We start from the raw sequence: 23,872 nt of genomic DNA on the forward strand, positions 1-23,872 counted from the left end.
GGTAATTGTCTTCTAGAACATTCTCAAACACACAAAGATTACCCTTGCTTGCTTATGTGCTGCTATACATTGGTTTTCATCCGAGTACACTGGGTCTCTTATGACTGCACTGTGAGACACAACGAAGACACAACGCAAAGTGTGCCTGTCCCTTCTTGAGCCAAGTGTTCATATTTTGATGTACATATCCAATAAATAGGCCTACAGCTGACACACATGCATTGCATGTTCTAGAGCAAAACCAGCCGAGCAGTGAGATAAGGAACATCTCCACAAGAACATCCATAATGTGATGTCTTGGAGATGTTTTGGTTTACCAATAATATTGCACAGCAGAGAGCTGCTATACATTCATATTAATGGAAGTCTCTTCTACTGAGGAGTCCAGAGTCATCGGTCAACCATATTGTCTTTTATTAACCCAAATGACTCCTACTACATTTATTTTCCTGCACAACAGTCCCTGAATCTTATTCTGACCCTCTTTTCCATTTCACACGTTTATCCTTTTGTAACCAGAGCTCTGTGATTGGCTTTCAATAATACAGGACCGGAAGGGATAGCGGCAGAGAATCAAAGAAACAGCAACACTCTCTTTTTATGAGTGAAATGACAACGCCCCTCCTCTACCATACCTACTCAATAGTTATTCTAAGGAATGTTGCTTGAGAAAGAAGTTACCTTTACCCCACCTTACTATCAACTCTGTGTTTGAGCGTTCCGCATGGCATGGCACTAGCCACGAGCCCCATTACCTTGACTCACTGAATACACGTTTCCCTTTCATTGTATTTCTGAAGGGATGTGCTGTGACTTATAACAGTACTCAATGGTCCACTAGTTATTTGAAATGGCACTCCAGTTAAAATATCTGTAACTTCCACCCGTGGGGTTCAGAAACCTTCATATTTTAGCCCTAACCTCACAAAATGTTTACGCTGATTTAAAATACAAGCACAAATCAAGGTGAATTTAATAATATAAGCAATGCAACTAGACTTGGTTTAGAGAGACTACTCTAGAGCTGTCTGATCTATACATTGTCCTCTCTCTCTCTCTCTCTCTCTCTCTTTCCGTTCATTACATTACTTACTTCGACATTTCTCCCACCCTTCATATAGTATTTTTAGTATATTTTAGAACGCTCCTATATCCAGATTCCCTTCTCTCTCTCATCCTCCATTCTGCTCCCCCCCCTCTCTCCTCCTCCACTGCTCCCCCTCTCTCTCCTCCCTCCTGTCTTGTCTACTCATAGGCGCTGACGTCTGGGGTTGCAGGGAGTGCCGAAGTGATTGATAGCAGTTATGCACTATAGGTCATAAGGGTATGCAAATATTTTCACAGCCCATAGAGTTCACCAGGCGAAAATGCACAGAACACCTGCCTCCAAACTGTGACACACCACAAGACCAACAAGCAACATTGGTTCAAACTACGGTATCAAATTCCCTACTAAAAGAAGAACAAGTAGGATTTAGACAGGCTTACATCGTGATCTATGACCTTTTAGGGGAAGGGGAGGGGTTATGTGTTTTTTTCTACTGGAAAGCAAAATAAGAAAGCAAATCTTGGTTGAATGAGCAAATGTCTGTTGGTTGACCAAACAGAACTTCTATTTCAGCCTTTTAACAAAAGCAGGAGTTTATTTGAAAAAAGTAAATGATAGAGCGCAAGAGAAAGATGGGAACTCGTTCGTGACCTCATGCTGAAACAGTGACATCCTTTATGCATATCCTCTTATCTGAAAATTTACTAGAAATTAATTTCTGTGGAATATGTCATGTCAACATGATGTATATGTATGTTATTGTAGCTATTCTAGTTTGTAGTCCAAATGCAGTCCAGCGTCGTCAATACAATGTGAAACTCTATGTTATCGTTGTGTGGATGATGAAGAGTGCCAACTAAGCCTGATTAAGATTAGCTTCGCTATTTGTTTGTGCATTACGATGACTCATCATATGGCGTCCATATTTCTGTCATTTAGTTTGACTTTTAAGAATATTGGAAGCAATATAGTAGCATGTTGTCCTGTTTTGTGTTTTTGTTATGTTTGATGTATGAACCTTTGAAATTACTAAGATTTTGAATTAATAGGTTTACATGTACTTTTTGTAAGTTATGAAAATGCTGCTATTTGATAAGTAAAATATACAAAACATTTTAGTTGAAAAGATGTCTGGTCTGTTGATTAGAAACATGCTCTAAAAGACAGGGGCATAAAATGAGGTGTATAGAATACTATACAGTATTGGTAAGATAGTAACATTAATAATAGACTCTATAGTACAACCTGTGCCAAACTAGACCTCTGCAGCTTCTGAAATTGTAGATGTGCGATCAAATGTTAGATATGAATAACTTGTTTAGAAGTGCTGATCAAGTGCCAATCAAACAATGTTTTTAAGTTAAGAAAAGATAATCAAATACATTACTTAAGAAAACAAAGGATGGATAACTATTTTGTGCATTGTTTTACCCCATAGCTACATAGAGGAAGAGCTAAAGATTGTGATTTTTATGGATCCATGTTGTTTTACACTCCATGCATCCCTTGTGTGTTCATTTGACCTGTGGCTTAAGCACTGCTGTTTTTCACAAATGTATCTATAGGCCAGCATGGACTAAGCATAACATGTTATAAGCATTCATAACATAGCCAGCCATTAATGATCAGACAAAATGTGTTTCGTGGAGTTAGGTGTTATCTTTTTGCATGTCTTCTATTGCATGGTATCAAAGTGAAATATGGAGGGGAAAAAATGAATGCAAAAAAATTGAGTTGTTCAAAGACATAACGTTGCATGCAGTCAGTTAAAACCGCCTCATATTTAAAAAGTTGTTTCTTGTCGTAAGTTGGGAGGGATTCCATTATTGTCATGTTGGCCCAAATTCAACATATTTTAGATCAAATTCTCATACAGTCCATCTCTTTATATTAATACAGATATGATTTTGTTTTCTTAAGGTACCAAGAGGAGTATTACAAATTTGAAACAAGCAAATGCGAAAATGTTATTCAGTGTTATTCTTGTGTTTTGCTTTCTAGAATACCATGCATGCATTTTTTAGGATCAGGTTAAACCTCACAAAACCTGCGTAATATTTTTTTAGATTTTTTATAACACAGCTTGAATTCCCAGATCTAATCTATGAATGTACTCCCATTTGCTCATTATTTCTGTTGAATGTTTATCAGTCTTCAAATGTGAATTCAAGGCTGGAATGTCAACTACATGTAGTGTTAACATATTATGTCAAGAACCAATTTCAGCTTTAGTCAGGTAGGCCGGACATGGCCATAGTCATAACACAGATATGTTTCAACAACACTTCAGACTCACTGTAAACATTATCCTGTTTGTTTGGTGTTGCATAAATGCACTTTACTTTTTACAAATGACATCTCCTATTATTGGATGTGAAACAAAGCAAACCATGTTAATTTTCAGCCGTTTCTGTCATTCTTTGCTGTTGCTCTGGTGTTAATGTTTTAGTAAGAAAGAAAAAAAGAGAAAAAAACATTGACAATAATGAGAGGGGTTTGTGTATCAGACTTCTCTGAAAAGGTGGCACCCAAGTCCTCACAATATTGATTCTCCATTCCCTTTAGCAAAGATTTGTGTAAATCGCAATGAGCAAATCTCTCTTTGAAGATAGAATCCTTTGTTGCTACATACATTTTTGACTTATAAATTAATGATATATACCCATTGATCCTTGAATAATATAACTTATACATGCCTCATAAACAATTTAGATATAAACAAACACTTTATTGCCTCAAAAGATGGTTAAAACTAAAATGTTAATTTCATGCATGGTCAATCGTTGCATCCATGGCTCTGTCTATGAATTTGAGAGTTGTTACATTTCTCCAGGCCCATCGCTCAGCTTTGTTATTGTTTCAATGAAGGATTCTAGCTTTAAAAGAGGGAGAGGGAACTGTTCCACCTTGTCATGTTGCATTCTGCTGCCTTGAAGTCTAGAGGTTGGGAGTATTTTTATGAACAAATTGGCATTGAAAGCATGGTCAACCTCATACAACGTCTCTACGTGCTGTTATCAGAGAGTCCACGTTAGTTACGTTACAGAATGCAATCCCAAGGTCTCGCTGATATAATTTTAGATCAGTGACAAATACAGCACTGGAAAAATGTGATTGCTTCGGTCATACCGCTGTCAGTGTTGGTGGATTTGACGACAACAACCTTTTAGAACCCTGTGTAACCTAAAATGGCCTAACTACTTTACCACATGCATGCTTTGACTCTCTGTCTCATTCTTCTGCCATGCACTGCTACTAACCCCCACCACTGTTCTAACCCCTCCACTACTGAGTGCCAAACTAAGTCAACACCATTCCAAACATTATTTATTTTATTTTATTTTTATCTGGACATTCACCTAACCCCCAAGGATCCTCCTCAGGTGGGATTCCATTGAACTATCAGACACAGGACTAAGACGGTTAAGGCTGCTTGCCCCCTCTTCTCCTCAACTCTCTTCATCATCTTTTCAGCCTACATGACATTACGATTATGTGTGGTGTTGTGTCTGGCATCTTATATATGACCCTTCTTTGACCCTCCCATGAATTTAGCTGACCTTTGTGTGTTTGGATTATTTTGACCCCAGGTTTATTGCCAGACTTTGCTGAGACTACAACTGTATGAATTTTCATTTTGTTCTTACTTGTTTGTTTTCTTGTCATCCGGATAATTCTGAAGGGTTGAAAGCTAACTAAAATGTTGATTGAAAAAAGCATAACAATGCCTTGCACACTTCTTCGGCTCCATTGCAAATATTATTTTGGGTTAGGTTTTTAATTTTGTAAAACTCTTTTTGTTTTTCCATTTCAAGAAATGGACTGTCAGCATAAGTTAAATGTTAGTCAAAACTAAAAAGAGTTTTGTCAATCTGAATGAATAGCGTCTCTATATTAAGACAGAGAAGAAACCATTTGAAAGTTTAGGCCTCACTTGTCCTTTGACTTAAGCATTTGCTTGGATGCCTTTACACAGACACAGTCTCAATCTGAAAGATACAAGGGCAACACTGTCTTTCCTTGAGCCATTTCAGTGAAGTACGGGTGGGAGCTTTTTAATCGAGATATTTGCCAATACGAGTGCCAAATGCAGTCTCCATTGAGCCAAAAGCCAGCCAGCCTACACACTGAAGCTGTGGTAGCACTGAGATGGTTCACTTCCCAATCCCATTTCTCCCAGAAAACACTTCATTGTTTGACATTTGACATGACATGCCACTATTTTTATATGCTGCCAGTCTATTTACTGCTTTCCTCAGTGAAACATCTCAGAAGCAGTTCCTTTTATAACGATACACTGTTGATCAATGACAGCAACTATGAAAAGGGAATGAAAGGATTTTTTAAAAGTTTCATTTTTGTGAACTTTTTTTAATTATTATTATCAATTTATGTGAACATCATTCATTAATAGATTTAAGGGTAATGACTATATAATGTAACTGTAGTATTGTGTTTGTAAAAAAAATCAGTGAGTTGTGTTTTATGACTCGTGGTCTACCAGTGAAGTCAGCATTTCAGTGTTAATATATTGAATTGTTTTTTAAAGATTATTTTTGCGACGGCACAGCAACAAAGAGTCATTATAAATGTTCATTTTAGCATCACTTGTCTTCTGTTCCTTTATTCTCCTCCACCTCTACTCTCTGTCTCATTGGAGTGAAAGTTCTTGAGTTGATAAAAGTGCATGCGATATGCTCACCGAAACGTTTGTTTTCTAAATGGAGTGCTGAATCTTCACTTATGAAGTAGTCCATGAAAAATGTATATCTCCAAATCATAACTGCGGTTTTATTGTGCATGTTCTGTATGAGTGCTGTCCTAGTCGTTGTTCAAGGTCTTGGTGAAAGCCAAAGTGAGCGTCTAAGCTAATTAGTGCCCACTGGGCACAGACATCTATTCAACGTCTATTCCACGTTGGTTCAATGTCATTTCATTGAAATTACGTGGAAACAATGTTGATTCCACCAGTGTGTGCCCAGTGGGTAGTTCTAGTACAGTGGTGTGTGGGCAGAATGTTGGAGCGTTACAGATATACAGTGAGGGAATAAAGTATTTAATCCCCTGCTGATTTTGTACGTTTGCCCACTGACAAAGAAATGATCAGTCTATAATTTTAATGGTAGGTTTATTTGAACAGTGAGAGACAGAATAACAACAAAAAAATCCAGAAAAACGCATGTCAAAAATGTTATGAATTGATTTGCATTTTAATGAGGGAAATAAGTATTTGACCCCCTCTCAATCAGAAAGATTTCTGGCTCCCAGGTGTATTTTATACAGGTAACGAGCTGAGATTAGGAGCACACTCTTAAAGGGAGTGCTCCTAATCTCAGCTTGTTACCTGTATAACATTTACATTTTAGCAGACGCTCTTATCCAGAGCGACTTACAGGAGCAATTAGGGTTAAGTGCCTTACTCAAGGGCACATCGACAGATTTTTTCACCTAGTCGGCTCTGGGATTAGAACCAGTGACCTTTCGGTTACTGGCACAATGCTCTTAACCACTAAGCTACCTACCGCTGCTATAAAAGACACCTGTCCACAAAAGCAATCAATCAATCAGATTCCAAACTCTCCACCATGGCCAAGACCAAGAGCTCTCCAAGGATGTCAGGGACAAGATTGTAGACCTACACAAGGCTGGAATGGGCTACAAAACCATCACCAAGCAGCTTGGTGAGAAGGTGACAACAGTTGGTGCAATTATTCGCAAATGGAAGAACTGTCAATCTCCCTCGGCCTGGGGCTCCATGCAAGATCTCACCTCGTGGAGTTGCAATGATCATGAGAATGGTGAGGAATCAGCCCAGAACTACACGGGAGGATCTTGTCAATGATCTCAAGGCAGCTGGGACCATAGTCACCAAGAAAACAATTGGTAACACACTACGCCGTGAAGGACTGAAATCCTGCAGTGCTCGCAAGGTCCCCCTGCTCAAGAAAGCACATATACAGGCCCGTCTGAAGTTTGCCAATGAACATCTGAATGATTCAGAGGAGAACTGGGTGAAAGTGTTGTGGTCAGATGAGACCAAAATGGAGCTCTTTGGCATCAACTCAACTCGCCGTGTTTGGAGGAGGACGATTGCTGCCTATGACCCCAAGAACACCATCCCCACCGTCAAACATGGAGGTGGAAACATTATGCTTTGGGGGTGTTTTTCTGCTAAGGGGACAGGACAACTTCACTGCATCAAAAGGGACGATGGACGGGGCCATGTACCGTCAAATCTTGGGTGAGAACCTCCTTCCCTCAGCCAGGGCATTGAAAATGGGTCGTGGATGGGTATTCCACTATGACAATGACCCAAAACACATGGCCAAGGCAAAAAAAGGAATGGCTCAAGAAGAAGCACATTAAGGTCCTGGAGTGGCCTAGCCAGTCTCCAGACCTTAATCCCATAGAAAATCTGTGGAGGGAGCTGAAGGTTCGAGTTGCCAAACGTCAGCCTCGAAACATTAATGACTTGGAGAAGATCTGCAAAGAGGAGTGGGACAAAATCCCTCCTGAGATGTGTGCAAACCTGGTGGCCAACTACAAGAAACGTCTGACCTCTGTGATTGCCAACAAGGGTTTTGCCACCAAGTACTAAGTCATGTTTTGCAGAGGGATCAAATACTTATTTCCCTCATTAAAATGCAAATCAATTTATAACATATTTGACATGCGTTTTTCTGGATTTTTGTTGTTGTTATTCTGTCTCGCACTGTTCAAATAAACCTACCATTAAAATTATAGACTGATCATGTCTTTGTCAGTGGAAAAACGTACAAAATCAGCAGGGGATCAAATACTTTTTTCCCTCACTGTAGCTAGGATCTTAATTTGATCACCGTGTTGTTGCATGAAATGTCCTGCACAGCAGGAAATGCAAACTTGTATTGTATTCAAGGTTTAAAAAGACTTCTAAAGTTGGTAGTTTACACTTTAAAATGTCAGACTTGATTTGCCCTAACTAAAAATCTCCATTAATTATAACCCACACAATAATTCAAATTTTCTATTGCTGCGGGATTCTTTTCCTGCTGTGAGAAACTGGTAAAATTAAGATCCTACACATGTATCTGTTTTGTGAACCTGTGAAGTTCTTCACAGTGCCTTCAGAAAGTATTCACACCCCTTTTACTTTTTCCAAATTTTGTTGTGATTCAATTGAGATTTTGTGTCACTGGTCTACACACAATACCCCATAATGTCAGAGAGAGTGCTATTATGTTTTTAAAAAATGCTAAAATGTCTTGAGTCAATAAGTATTCAATCCCTTTATTATGGCAAGCCTAAATAAGTTCAGGGTTAAACATTTGCTTAACAAGTCACATAATAAGTTGCATGGACTCACTCTGTTTGCAATAATAGGTTTTAACATTATTTTTGAATGACTACCTCATCTCTGTACCCACACATACAATTATCTGTAAGGTCCCTCAGTCAAGCAGTGAATTTCAAACACAGATTCAACCACAAACACAAGGTAGGTTTTTCAATGCCTCGCAAAGAAGGGCACCGATTGGTAGATGGGTAAAAAAAACAGACATTGAATACCCCTTTGAGCATGGTGAAGTTATTAATTACACTTTGGATGATGTATCAATACCCAGTTACTACAAAGATACAGGCGTCCTTCCTAACTCAGTTGCTAGAGAGGAAGGAAACTGCTCAGGGATTTCATCATGAGACCAATGCTGACTTTAAAACAGTTACAGAATTTAATGGCTGTGATAGGAGAAAACTGAGGATGGATCAACAACATTGTAGTTACTCCACAATACAAACCTAATTGACAGAGTGAAAAGAAGGAATCCTGTACAGAATCAAATATATTCCCGAACATGCATCCTGTTTGCAATAAGGCACTAAAGTAATACTGCAAAGAATTTGCCAAAGCAATAGAATTTACTTTTTGTCCTTCCAAATCCAATACAACACATTACTGAGTACCACTCTCCATATTTGGGGTATGCTTGTAATCATTAAGGACTGGGGAGTTTTTCAGGATAAAAAATAAACGGAATGGAGCTAAGCACAGGCAAAATCCTAGAGGAAAACCTGGTTCAGTCTGCTTTCCAACAGACACTGGGAGATTAATTCACATTTCAGCAGGACAATAACCTAATACACAAGGCCAAATCTACACTGGAGTTGCTTACCAAGAAGACAATAAATGTTCTTGAGTGGCCGAGTTACAGTTTTGACTTAAATCTACTTGAAAGTCTATGGCATGACCTGAAAATGGTTGTCTAGCAATGATCAACAACCAATTTGTTTGACAGAGCTTGAAGAATTTTGAAAAGAATTATGGGCAAATGTTGCACAATCCAGGTGTGGAAAGCTCTTAGAGACTTACCCAGACTCTCCGCTGTAATCACTGCCACAGGTGATTGGGGATCATGACTAGACATTTTCAAGTCTTGCCATAGATTTTCAAGCAGATTTAAGTCAAAACTCTAAATTTCCCACTCAGGAACATTCACTGTCATATTGGTAAGCAACTCCAGTGTAGATTTGGCCTTGTGTTCTAGGTTATTGTCCCGTTCAAAGGTGAATTCCTTTCCCAGTCTCTGGTGTAAAGCAGACTGAAGCAGGTTTTCTTCTAGGATTTTGCAGTTTGTTTTTATCCTGAAAAACTCCCCAGTATTTGTCGATGTCAAACTGCCACCACCATGCTTGAAAATAAGGAGGCAGTTTACTCAGTGATGTGTTGTGTTGGATTTGCCACAAACATAATGCTTTGCATTTAGGCCAAAAAGTATATCCCTTTGCAGTATTACTTTAGTGCCTTGTTGCATACAAGATGCAAGTTTTGGAATATTTGTATTATGTAAATTGTATTCTTCTTTTCACTCTGTCATTTAGGTCATTATTGTGGAGTCACTACAATGTTATTGATCCATCCTCAGTTTTCTACCATCACAGACATTGAACTTTGTCGCTGTTTTAAAATCACCAATGACCTCATGGAAGTTTCATTTCTTTCCTGCAGCTCAGTTCAGAAAGACGACTGTATCTTTGATGTGTCTGTGTGGTTTAATATATGTAATCTACAGCATAATTATTAACTTATCTAGCAATGATCAACAATTAACTTGACCATGCTTAAAGAGATATTCAATGTCTGATGTGTTATTGTTACCCATCTACCAATCATTACCCTTCTTTATCAGGCTTTTGAAAAGCTCCCTGGTCTTTGTAAATCAAATCAAATTTTAATGGTCGCATACACATATTTAGCAGATGTTATTGTGGGTGTAGTGAAATGCTTGTAAAAAAATATTTTTTTCCCTCGATATTTGCTTTGATAAAGTCCCCAGCTCCAATAAATGCGGCCTCAAGATATGTGGTTTCCAGTTTGCACAAAGTCCAGTGTAGTTCCTTGAGGGCCGTCATGGTATCGGAGGGCCATCGTGGTATGGAAAGTTGAATCTGTGTTTGAAATTCAATACTTGACACAGGGACCTTACAGATGTTGTATGTATGGGGGACAGAGGAAGGGTTAGTCGTTCAAAAAACATGTCAACCCCTATTATTTCACACAGAGTGAGTCCATGTAACGTATTATGTTATTTGTTGAGGAAAATTTTTATCCTGAACTTATTTAGGCTTGCCTAAGCAAATGGGATGAATATTTAGGCAACGACTATATTTTAGTTATTTATATTTTTTGTTGAAGAATTGTCCTTCCACTGACATTACAGAGTATTTTGTGTAGATTGTTGACAAAAAATTACAACTAAATCCATTTTAATCCCACTTTGTAACACAATGAAATGTGAAGAAATCCATGGGGTCTTGAATACTTTTGCAAGGCATGTAGGTGCGTTTTGAGGCCAGATTTGATAGAGCCTAGAGTCTGAGGTGCCTTGAGGTGGACGGCGGGGAGCAAATTCCAGAGGTGAGGATATGGGATGCTGCTCAACCATGTCTCTGCCACTGTGAAATATATGAATCTAAGGAAGTTATAAGAATATATGTGTCATATTTCTATGGAATGTGAGAGTTTAAAATAGTGTAAGAGCTCTCAACACTGCAATACACCCACAGTAGGCCTACCATGTGAAACTGCTTGGTTTCTCATAGCCTTTGGATGTTCTCATTCAGAGACCCAATAAGTGTATACGGACAGGTGGCTGAGCAACCTCATGAATGAAAGACATTGGCTGTTCCGGCGACTTTGTAATTTTTCTGTGTCTCATCCAATCTCTGAAGTTACATGAAAAACAGATATGGGTTTCCCTGATAAATTAAGCATTTGTTTAGGGTGTTTATTGGAAAGTCATTCAGTAACATGGGATGGTAGTGATAACAGAAAACACTGAAACAGACGTGCCGACAGATGGGTTCACCATGTGTGAAGACTAGCAAATAGCCGGCAAAACCAGTTCAGCAATATCTGGCTGAGTGGATACATTCAACAATAAATGTAATCTATTCTCATCTGTGCTTTGTGCATAATATCAAGGAGAAGGTCTCACCAACTCCCCACCCTACACCGCACAATGTTAAAGGAAGCCAGGTTTTTTTTCTGCTTAGAAAAGTATTGCGCGGGCCGCTTAAGTGTTTTTTGGGCCGCCTATGTCCAAACAGTAAAAAAAAAATATATATACAGTACCAGTCAAAAGTTTGGACACACCTACTAATTCCAGGGTTTTTCTTTATTTTTTACTATTTTCTACATTGTAGAATAATACTGAAGAAATCAAAACTATGAAAGAACACATATGGAATCATGTAGTAACAAAAAAAGTGTTAAACAAATAAAAATATATTTTAGATTTTAGATGCTTCAAAGTAGCCACACTTTGCCTTGATGACAGCTTTGCACACTCTTGGCATTCTCTCAACCAGCTTCACCTGGAATGCTTTTCCAACAGTCTTGAAGGAGTTCTCACAAAGGCTGAGCACTTGTTGGCTGCTTCTCCTTCACTCTGTGGTCCAACTCATCCCAAACCATCTCAATTGGGTTGAGGTCAGGTGATTGTGGAGGCCAGGTCATCTGATGCAGCACTCCATCACTCTCCTTATTGGTCATATAGCCCTTACAGAGCCTGGAGGTCTGTTGGGTCATTGTCCTGTTGAAAGACAAATTATAGTTCCACTAAGCGCAAACCAGATGGGATGGCGTATCGCTGCAGAATGCTGTGGTTGCCATGCTGGTTGAGTGTGTCTTGAATTCTAAATAAATCACAGACAGTGTCACCAGCAAAGCACCCCCACATCATCACACCTCCTCCTCTATGCTTCACGGTAGAAACCACACATGCGGAGATCATCCGTTCACCTGCTCTGCGTCACACAAAGACATGGCAGTTGGAACCAACAATCTCAAATTTGGACTCATCAGACCAAAGGACAGATTTCCACCGGTCTAATGTCCATTGCTCGTGTTTCTTGGCCCAAGCAAGTCTCTTCTTATTATTGGTGTCCTTTAATAGTGGTTTCTTTGCAGCAATTTGACCATGAAGGCCTGATTCACGCAGTCTTCTCTGAACAGTTGATGTTGAGATGTGTCTGTTACTTATTTGAACTCTGTGAAGCATTTATTTGGCCTGCAATTTCTGAGGCTGGTAACTCCAATGAACTTATCCTCTGCAGCAAAGGTAACTCTGGGTCTACCTTTCCTGTGGCGGTCCTCATGAGAGCCAGTTTCATCATAGCGCTTGAGGTGTCTGTTTCTCAAACTAGACATTCTAATGTATTTGTCCTCTTGCTCAGTTGTGCACCGGGCCTCCCACTCCTCTTTCTATTCTGGTTAGAGCCAGTTTGCGCTGTTCTGTGAAGGGAGTAGTACACAGCGTTGTACGAGATCTTCAGTTTCTTGGCAATTTCTCACATGGAATAGCCTTCATTTCTCATAACAAGAATAGACCGACGAGTTTCAGAAGAAAGTTATTTGTTTCTGGCCATTTTGAGCCTGTAATCGAACCCACAATTGCTGATGCTCCAGATACTCAACTAGTCTCAAGAAGGCCCGTTTTATTGCTTCTTTAATCAGTACAACAGTTTTCAGCTGTGCTAACATAATTGCAAAAGGGTTTTATAATCATCAATTAGCCTTTTAAAATGATAAACTTGGATTAGCAGACACAACGTGTCATTGGAACACAGGACTGATGGTTGCTGATAATGGGCCTCTGTACGCCTATGTAGATATTCCATTAAAGATCAGCCGTTTCCAGCTACAATAGCCATTTACAACATTAACAATGTCTACACTGTATTTCTGATCAATTTGATGTTATTTTAATGTACAAAAAATTGCTTTTCTTTCGAAAACAAGGAAATTTCTAAGTGACCCCAAACTTTTGAACGGTAGTGTATATATATATTTATAGTGTACAAAACATTATGAATACCTGCCCTTTACATGACATAGACTGACCAGATGAATACAGGTGAAAGCTATGACCCCTTATTGATGTCACTTGTTAAATCCACTTCAATCAGTGTAGATGAAGGGAGGAGACAGGTTAAAGAAGATTTTTAAGCCTTAAGATAATTGAGACATGGATTGTGTATGTTTGCCATGCAGAGGGTGAATGGTCAAGACAAAATATTTAAGTGCCTCTGAACAGGGTATGGTAGTAGGTGCTAGGCGCACCGTTTTGAGTGTGTCAAGAACTGCAACGCTGCTGAGTTTTTCACGCTCAACAGTTTCCCGTGTGTATCAAGAATGGTCCACCACCCAAGGACATCCAGCCAACTTGACACAACTGTGGGATGCATTGGAGTCAACATGAGCCAGAATCCCTGTGGAACGCTTTCGATACCTTGTAGAGTCCATGCCCCGACGAATTGAGGCCGTTCTGAGGGCAAAAGGTGGTGCAACTCAATATTAGGAAGGTGTTCCTAATGTGTTGTACACTCAGTATGTATATATACATATATTTTTTAAGAAAATAATTTTCAGATTGTAAAAAAAGTTAGAAAGCTATAAAGTATGTAGAAAAGATAATGGACCTATATATTTTTTTATAAGATCATCTTTGAGAACCAAAAAACACCTAAATAAAAGCTAGACAGTCAGGGAGAATCAAAAATTCCAACAATTATGCATTCATTAGTATTTTTGTCACGGCATGGGGCCTCCATTGATTTTGTTATAATATTTGAGTCTCAGATAGCATAAGCCATGGCAAAAGTTGAAGAATTGCATGGAATTTAGCTTTAAATCTGTAACGTTTTTCTCTCATTCCCATAGCAAAATGTGTAGACTTGCAGGAAGTTTTGCTAAAGAAAACTTGCTAAATTTTGTCACTGTGGCCAACAAGGGGGCCTCTACAATTTCCGGTTAGCGACACACCACTGGCCAAGCCTATGGCCACGCCCCCGCTACGCCCACCACCTAAGCCACATTTTGACCCAGAAAAAACCCTGGAACCAAGTGTGGTGGTACCATATATTTCAAGACATTCCCGGCAAACCGCAGTCTTATCTGGCTCTGTCAAAGCATTTGATTCCCTCTGTGGGAGAAGGTAGTGGTGGACTAGAATGATCAAATCATGTTGTCAAGGTAACAGGTTGTACCGAGGACAATATGTCACACTGGGGATGCTCTTGCAAGGATTACATCTGTAGCCCTGGCAACTGAACAACTCAAGATCTGCAATGCACCCCCATCAGGATGTCCAGGTAAGTGCGAGCTGTGGTGATATTTTCTGTTTCAATAAATCATAACGTTTGAAACCCACAGCAAGGTGACTCAGGTCAATGCTGTTGCAAAGAATAATTGGTTCCCCCATTTGTGTGATTTCAAACCCTAGAACTGCAGCACAGCCCTATTCTATTCCTAAGATGGCACTGTCTTGCAACATGGTGAATGGAAAATAAAGGTGGAGACTACTGCAGAATCAAGAGGCACTGAGGCACCCTTAACATTGCTCCTAATGTAACCATGGAAACCTATATTTCATGGTTGGAGTGAATCTTGCTGGAGTGGGATTGAATGGGTAGATATGACTAAAATTTACATTTTAGTCATTTAGCAGACGCTCTTATCCAGAGCATACATTTTTTATTTTTTTTTCATACTAGCCCCCCGTGGGAATCGAACACACAACCCTGGCGTTGCAAACGCCATGCTCTACCAATTGAGCTACATCCCTGCCAGCCATTCACTCCCCTACCCTGGACCAATTGTGCGCCGCCCCATGGGTCTCCCGGTCGCGGCCGGCTACGACAGAGCCTGGATTCGAACCAGGATCTCTAGTGGCACAGCTAGCACTACGATGCAGTGCCTTAGACCACTGCGCCACTCGGGAGGTATCTCTGCAGAGCCTTTGTAATACATTATGTTTTACATGGTTCTTCATAATACACCAAGTCTTATCAAAATTATTCAAACATGAACTACTGTGCAGATACTCTTTATACATCCAAACTAGTCTTGAATTCTCAATATATGATGTGTGTGAATTGCACATTATGTTAGTATGGTCAATTTCAGGCAAATCAATAAGGAGATTTTAAAAAACACCGCAGTCTCGTTCTAGGAGGTAACAGCCTAAAACAGACTACAGTATTGCACTGAACCACTAGTCTGGGTACCAGCAGAGAGACAAGAGTCCCAACTCGGCGGAAAATCTGTCTCCCTCCAGCAGGTGGCGTTGTTTCGCCCACAAAGCAAGGAGTTTTTGTATGGAGGTCAATGAGAGAGAGTCGAATTTGTTCAACACTAAAATGAATGGTTGCTATGTGAGGTTTCTTTGATCAAATATAATTTTCGTAATGCTTAAGTTGTTACTAGTGTACTGATAAGTAGGACACGTGACATCCCGGAAACTTTGAGAAAAAAACCAATTTATATTGGAGTTGTCTCGAGATGGCTATGCATATTCAGGATATTAGCATAGCATCTCTCTCCATTGAATACAAGCGGTTGACATCAACAACCCTCATCGAATACTCAAAAAAATATTTCAATAATGAGATTTATACAACGGGTGGGTCTAATCCTGAATGCTGATTGGTTAAAACCGCATTCCAGCCGGTGTCTATTCCACAAGTTACCACCGGCTAAATCTATTATGTTAAAATGCCTATTTACTCTGTTCTATCTGACTGCACAATCCATTGTCTCATCAGCCCAGCCAGGCAATTTATAAACTTGATCTCCACTATAAAAAGCATCTAGATGTTATCTCACATTTCTTTTAGACTAACATTTAGTTTTCAACAGTGGAGATTTGTATAAACCTTGCGGTCTGTCTCTCCGACATTTGCAACATTGTTTAAATATTCAAATTCGATCTCCAGCTGGCCCATAGTAATGAACTTGTCTGGAGTCGGGAGGAGACAGACAGGTAGGCAGCTTTTCTCAGTCAGTCAAAATCTTGAATCAGCTGGCATCATTTTTATGGATATATATACAAAGAAATGTCAATTGAAAAAGGTGAAACCAAACGAAGTGCAGCTAGTTTGCAGTTTTTTCCAGCTTCAGTTTGAAGTGATTGTGTTAGTTGTGCTGTTGGCTAGCTCCTCTGAACAACAGTGTCCTGACGATTGAGCACATTTTCTACGCCAGGCGAAATCGTGCCTCATTAGCTCATTGTTATGGATGTAGCTAAATAAATGTCACTAGAAAACAGCTTAAACAAATGCAAATGCAGCTACTGTTGTTATTCTGGCCGCACTGTTTGATGTGACTGTAAGTTAGCCGTAGTTGGCTAGCTAGCAAGCAAGGGATAAGAACGTTGCCAGCCAGTATGGCAATGGAACATTTAGAACAAACAACTGGGTCGCGCCCATAGATACAGATAAAAAAGACAGAAGGATCCCGTCTCTGGCAACCGAACAGATAGAACGAACGACCAGCCGGCTTGGGTAGCAACCCTAGATTTGTGTCGGGACTATATCTTGTGGAATAATGAAATAGTATGAATACAATCATCAATCATCACGTTTTTAATGAAAATATGTCAATCATTATATGTTGGTAACCCGTTGGCTGTCTAGCTCCCGCCTATACTTAAGCAATAATGCTCTCAAAGCCAGTGTTTGGAGGATATATTGTCTTGGGCCTAATAACTTATTATTGGGCCTAACAACACCCGTGCCAATATATCCTCCAAACACTGGCTTCTCGGGCTTTATTGCTTAAGTATCCACCAATCCAAAGAAAGGCGGGAGCTAGACAGCCTGCCGTGCCGCTTTGTGGGAAACGACTCCCATTGTTAAGGCGGAGAGACATGTATCTTGTCAGTATATAACATTTGGTACCGAGTCTTTTTACCTTTGGCAAATGAGAGGAGTGGAATGTAATAGCTGAACGGCGACGGTCACCAGGCTACTAAACCACTGAGCTCGATCAAATAATAACGTAGTCTTCATTGCAAAAAATACTAATGACCCTCTGCGTTGCAATATACTCCAGTGCAGTAGGTGGCAATATTTAACTACATATAGATTCAAGTCAGCCGTTAAAGCTCTAGAAGAAGAATCGAATAAACGTATCAGGTAAAATGCTTCTATAACAATTAGCTACCGATTACTCTTATTTGTCCTTTAATATAACATGACTGTGTTGTGTTCATAGTAGCTACGGTTAATACTTTTTTTTATTTAGGGATAAGGCGAGTACAGGTGCAAGTTTGGTTACTAGCTAGCAAGCTGCTAATTTAGCTAGCTAACGTTACTTCCAACAATCACAGCCACTTTTAGCAGGCATTCAATGTCAACTTTCACGAGGAGATATGGAACACCCATGCACTATTTTGGAGGATTTGGAACGATATGTCGTGAAAGACGTAAGAATAACTTTACCACCCCCTCTCATGTACTTCTGTTATCGTAATGTTTGTCAGCTAGCTGAGGCTTAGTCATGACTCTCCTTTACATTACACATAAGTCATTGGACGAAGGCGTGTTCTGTAATTTTGTTAAGAGGCCCGACGCTCAATCTGAACATTAACATGCGTCGCTTGAGTTACGGTTTTTGGAAGCATAAGCACCTTATCTTTCATATCACCGAGAAATAACAATAAAAAACATGTTTTATTGATACACACCTTGATAGGGTTAGTGTTCCCACACGCCATATCTCCATGTTACAGTACTTGTTTAAGGATGACAAAAGGCAACCACCTGTGCTAATTAGCTATCTATAATGCTCGGAACTCCTGTGATTATATTTTTATTTCATTGTAACAAACGTTTGCTAGCTAGATACGATGCTAATAGATTTAGCTAGTTGGCCAATCTTTTTCTAGCTTGCATCTGATGCTAGCACAGATGAAAGGGAAAACGTCATCATAATCATTGCTACTAACTAGTCTAGCTCTAGGTAGGCATACGTTATATTAAAAGGTTAAATGTGCAATGAATATTAATATCTGACAATGGATATTTACATTTTTAGGCTCCACCAACGGTTTACTACATTCCAGATTTCATAACAGAGGATGAGGAGGCTCACCTATTACAACAGGTAATGGAATACAAGGCGAGGGGGGTGACAGATGCACTGCACATGTATAGGTATAACACCAGCTAGACATGACATAATGAAATGCCTTTATTCTAATGCTGTTCCAGGTGTATAAGGCACCAAAAACTAAATGGACGCAGTTATCTAACAGAAGGCTCCAGAACTGGGGTATGTCAGTGATTAAAACTGAATGTGAGGTGCATTTGTGAATTGTGAATGATATGACTGCTGGGTGAAATGCTATTCTATGCCATACTTAATACAGGTGGGCTGCCTCGTCCGAAAGGGATGCTTGGAGAGCAGCTTCCTGATTGGCTCCTGAAGCACTGCGAGAGAATCTCTGCTCTTGGTGCATTTGCTGGGAAGACTGCCAATCATGTGCTGGTGAACGAATACAAGCCAGGGGAGGGAATAATGGTACAGTCCTCACATCAGGTTCAGTCATTACCACTCTGTGATAGTAACACCGATATTCTTGTGCACTTTTGTGTGTGAAAAGAAGTGTTCAAGACATTCCATTGTGTGTGGTACTTCTTTGCTTTTGTGTCATTGTGTTAATTTTGTATATGACCAGCACCTGGTAGAAGGTGGTGATTTGGCTACTGCTTACTGTAGGGGGGGGGGGGGGTGTTGTCACAGCCCCATGAGGATGGGCCTCTGTACCACCCCACAGTGACGACCATCAGCCTGGGCTCCCACACATTGCTGGACTTCTACAGGCCCATCAACGCCCAGGAGGTGAGCTTCCCAACACATCACTGTGTCTGCTCTCATTAATAAATATGTGAAAAATAGATGCCAACATGTAATAATAATGATAATATTTAATCTGTGGAGCGCATTTCACATGCTCAATATACAGATACAGTGTATGTGGAAAGTATTCTAACCCCTTGACTTTTTCCATATTTTGTTACGTTACTGCCTTATTCTAAAATTGATTAAATAAAAAAATCAGCTCAGGTGCATCCTGTTTCCATTGATCATCCTTGAGATGTTTCTGCAACTTGATTGGAGTCCACCTGTGGTAAATTCAATTGATTGGACATGATTTGGAAAGGCACACACCTGTCTATATAAGGTCCCACAGTTGACAGTGCATGTCAGAGCAAAAACCAAGCCATGAGGTCGAAGGAATTGTCCGTAGAGCTCAGAGACAGGATTGTGTCGAGGCACAGATCTGGGGAAGGGTACCAAAAAATGTCTGCCGCATTGAAGGTCCCCAAGAACACAGTGGCCTCCATCATTCTTAAATGGAAGAAGTTTGGAACCACCAAGACTCTTCCTAGATCTGGCCGCCCGGTCAATCGGGGGAGAAGGGCCTTGGTCAGGGAGGTGACCAAGAACCCGATGGTCACTCGGACAGAGTTCCTCTGTGGAGATGGGAGAACCTTCCAGAAGGTCAACCGTCTCTGCAGCACTCCACCAATCAGGCCTTCATGTTAGAGTGGCCAGACGGAAGCCACTCCTCAGTAAAAGGCACATGACAGCCCACTTGGAGTTTGCCAAAAGGCACCTAAAGGACTCTCAGACCATGAGAAACAAGAATCTCTGGGCTGATGAAACCAAGATTTAACTATTTGGCCTGAATGCCAAGCGTCACGTCTGGAGGAAACCTGGCACCATCCCTACGGTGAAGCATGGTGGTGGCAGCATCATGCTGTGGGGATGTTTTTCAGCGGCAGGGACTGGGAGACTAGTTAGGATCTAGGGAAGACCGGACTTGAACCTGATCGAACATCTCTGGAGAGACCTGAAAATAGCTGTGCAGCAATGCTCCCAATCCAACCTGACAGCGCTTGAGAGGATCTGCAGAGAAGAATGGGAGAAACTCCCCAAATACAGGTCTGCCATGCTTGCAGCGTCATACCCAAGAAGACTTGAGGCTGAAATCGCTGCCAAAGGTGCTTCAACAAAGTACTGAGGAAAGGGTCTGAATACTTATGTAAATGTGATATTTGAGTTAATTTTTAAGATTTTTGCAAAAAAAATCAAAAACCTGTTTTTGCTTCGGCATTACATTTTACACTTACGTCATTTAGCTGACGTTCTTATCCAGAGCGACTTAGAAATTGGTGCATTCACCTTATAGCCAGTGGGATAACCACTTTACAATATGTTTTTGTTTTTTGGGGGTCGGGTGGGGTAAGGGGGGGTAGAAGGATGATGGGGTATTGTGTGTAGATTGATGAGGGGGGGGGGGGAACTATTTAATCCATTTGATAATAAGGCTGTAACTTAACAAAATGTGGAAAAAGTCAAGGGGTCTGAATACTTTCCGAATGCACTGTTTATACAGACACTGTAGATGACATGCAGACTTATACTATTACAAGACATTAGTATTACTGGGTCGTTCCACAGTCATTTTTTAAGATTATTTATTTAATGTGATTAGTGATTTCATTTATATCTGTCCCTCATTTTAAAGGTAGACTCAGCGATATGATGTAGATGCACAAGTAAACAGCATAGTGGGTTAATTTCCTCAACTATTAAGAATGTTGAAGCGCGAGGCTCAACTTCTCTGCTGTTTTGGTGCCGTGGTGAACCCGTGCACATGCACAGATACTGTGAGAGCAAAGTCTTGCATCTCGCTTGTCTGCGGTGCTGCTCGTGGCAACGTCATTTCGCTGAGTCTACCTTTAAGGTCAACCCTGTTACGTGAACTGAACTTTCGTTTTAATATGGTGAAACTTTTCCTTTTAAAAATATTTGTTCAAAAGAAAGTCAACATATAATAGTCAAATCATAGAGTAAAAGCAGGTGAGCTGGTTCTACTCCTTTTGGTCATTTTCTGGTGTTTTGTGTTGGAAAATTGAGCGGGTCGAGCATAGCACGTCAACCCTGTTACCTAACCATAGATAGACAGGCTAGAAATGTTTTAACAATTACATTTTTTGGGGTGAAGCTCGCATTAAATTCCACTCCTTGTTGCACACCAAGATTCCATTCCCCATGTCATAAAGGGATTTATGGCTGATTTTAAAAATAAATCGTCAACCATGTTACTGTATTTGGCACTCAATAGGCACTTACTATTACTTATTTATTTAACCTCTTAAAATGGGAACTTGTTTTTATGAAGTTGAACATGTGCTCTTTATGACAATGTTATATTGAGGTGAAATCAAACATTTTTTTGGACCAAGTTACTCTTCTTAAAAGGCACCGAATTGCTGGAACTAGCCTACTAACGTCTTGTCACTCACTGCATCCCCAGCTGGATGAGATGCCACAGACTGAGGAGAGCCGCTACCTCCTGTCTCTGCTGGTGCGGCCGCGGAGCCTCCTCATCCTCCAGGACGACATGTACCAGCGCCTCCTCCACGGCATCCAGGGGACGCACCACGACTCCCTCACTGAAAGGGTGGCCAACCTGCTCGCTGCCGGGGTCCTGCCAGGGGCCACACTAACCCGAGGCACCAGGGTGTCCCTCACCGTGCGTCATGTGCCCAAAGTCATGAGGGCTAATTTGCTCCTGGGCAGGAAATGACAACCGAGGAAGTGACATTTTGAGGACTCTGAGTTCTGTACTTGGGAAAGAATTGACACCATGATACAGACTGACTTGATTACGTCATTCATTGTCTCGATCCTCTATAAAACGTATGAATTATAATGCCAAGGAAAAGTCTAAATTGGATCCTTGGGATGTCCCAACTCTTGACGTCGTTGGAAGGGTAGGGTTGTTGAGGTGAACGTATTACCGCCACACCGGCAGTCATGAGTCATGACTGCAGTAAAATTTCAGGTGACAACGGTCACGGTAATCTCCTCTTATGCGCTCTGGACATGCGTTGGTAGCAGGGCCTGAAATGTCTAATTCACTAGCCACGTCGGCGGGTGGTCATAGTCAGGGCTCTACAGTGCAAGCATTATATAAAAATAGTCAAGTCAAGTATGGGCACAAGTGCGAGTTGTGATTTATAGCAAAATAAATGCAATTTTGTTTAATATCTGGTAATGCACAAAGAAATCTGAATCCTAACATTATAGCTATTCCACCTCGCGCCGCAACACTGCCTGTCTAGGGGGCTATGAGCACCATGAGTGAAGTGCTGAAATGTTCGTTTTTAGAAGCAATGCGCACAGGCATTAAAGTTGGTCTAATTTACTCAAAATTCTACTAAAGTGAGACTGTCCTCATTTTTGTTGGCTATAGACATTGTTTTGTTCACAAGCTAGGTTGCTTTTTAATGTATGAGTTTGCTTCCACTGCTAGCAAAAACAGACATTGTCGGCCTCTACTAGTGAGATTCTCACAGGCACACATGACTTGAGTGGCCCTGTTACCAAGGTAACCTTAAAGGCGCAACCATTTATTTTTCTCTGTTATATTTTGGTTGAAAGACTCAGGTCACAGAATATTAAATCGATCAATATACCCCATTCTTACTAGTAATACAGTGGGGAAAAAAAGTATTTAGTCAGTCACCAATTGTGCAAGTTCTCCCACTTAAAAAGATGAGAGGCCTGTAATTTTCATCATAGGTACACGTCAACTATGACAGACAAATTGAGATTTTTTTTCTCCAGAAAATCACATTGTAGGATTTTTAATGAATTTATTTGCAAATTATGGTGGAAAATAAGTATTTGGTCACCTACAAACAAGCAAGATTTCTGGCTCTCACAGACCTGTAACTTCTTCTTTAAGAGGCTCCTCTGTCCTCCACTCGTTACCTGTATTAATGGCACCTGTTTGAACTTGTTATCAGTATAAAAGACACCTGTCCACAACCTCAAACAGTCACACTCCAAACTCCACTATGGCCAAGACCAAAGAGCTGTCAAAGGACACCAGAAACAAAATTGTAGACCTGCACCAGTCTGGGAAGACTGAATCTGCAATAGGTAAGCAGCTTGGTTTGAAGAAATCAACTGTGGGAGCAATTATTAGGAAATGGAAGACATACAAGACCACTGATAATCTCCCTCGATCTGGGGCTCCACGCAAGATCTCACCCCGTGGGGTCAAAATGATCACAAGAACGGTGAGCAAAAATCCCAGAACCACACGGGGGGACCTAGTGAATGACCTGCAGAGAGCTGGGACCAAAGTAACAAAGCCTACCATCAGTATCACACTACGCCGCCAGGGACTCAAATCCTGCAGTGCCAGACGTGTCCCCCTGCTTAAGCCAGTACATGTCCAGGCCCGTCTGAAGTTTGCTAGAGTGCATTTGGATGATCCAGAAGAGGATTGGGAGAATGTCATATGGTCAGATGAAACCAAAATATAACTTTTTGGTAAAAACTCAACTCGTCGTGTTTGGAGGACAAAGAATGCTGAGTTGCATCCAAAGAACACCATACCTACTGTGAAGCATGGGGTTGGAAACATCATGCTTTGGGGCTGTTTTTCTGCAAAGGGACCAGGACGACTGATCCGTGTA

The 23,872-nt window shown here is 40.5% G+C and overlaps 1 protein-coding gene across 1 annotated transcript; it reads left to right on the forward strand.

The window, feature by feature from the left end:
- Positions 1–17,459: 17,459 nt before the first annotated feature.
- On the forward strand, positions 17,460–22,374 carry alkbh6 (alkB homolog 6). Its single transcript, XM_084169663.1, has 7 exons — positions 17,460–17,503; positions 17,698–17,793; positions 18,405–18,473; positions 18,581–18,641; positions 18,739–18,890; positions 19,113–19,211; positions 21,697–22,374. The coding sequence occupies exons 2-7, from the start codon at positions 17,740–17,742 to the stop codon at positions 21,967–21,969; spliced, it is 708 nt and encodes a 235-aa protein (XP_084025789.1). The 5' UTR covers positions 17,460–17,503; positions 17,698–17,739; the 3' UTR covers positions 21,970–22,374.
- The last annotated feature ends 1,498 nt before the right edge of the window (positions 22,375–23,872 follow it).

Source organism: Coregonus lavaretus (genome assembly GCF_964263955.1).
Source record: "Coregonus lavaretus genome assembly, chromosome: 10".
In the NCBI taxonomy this organism is placed as follows: domain Eukaryota; kingdom Metazoa; phylum Chordata; class Actinopteri; order Salmoniformes; family Salmonidae; genus Coregonus; species Coregonus lavaretus.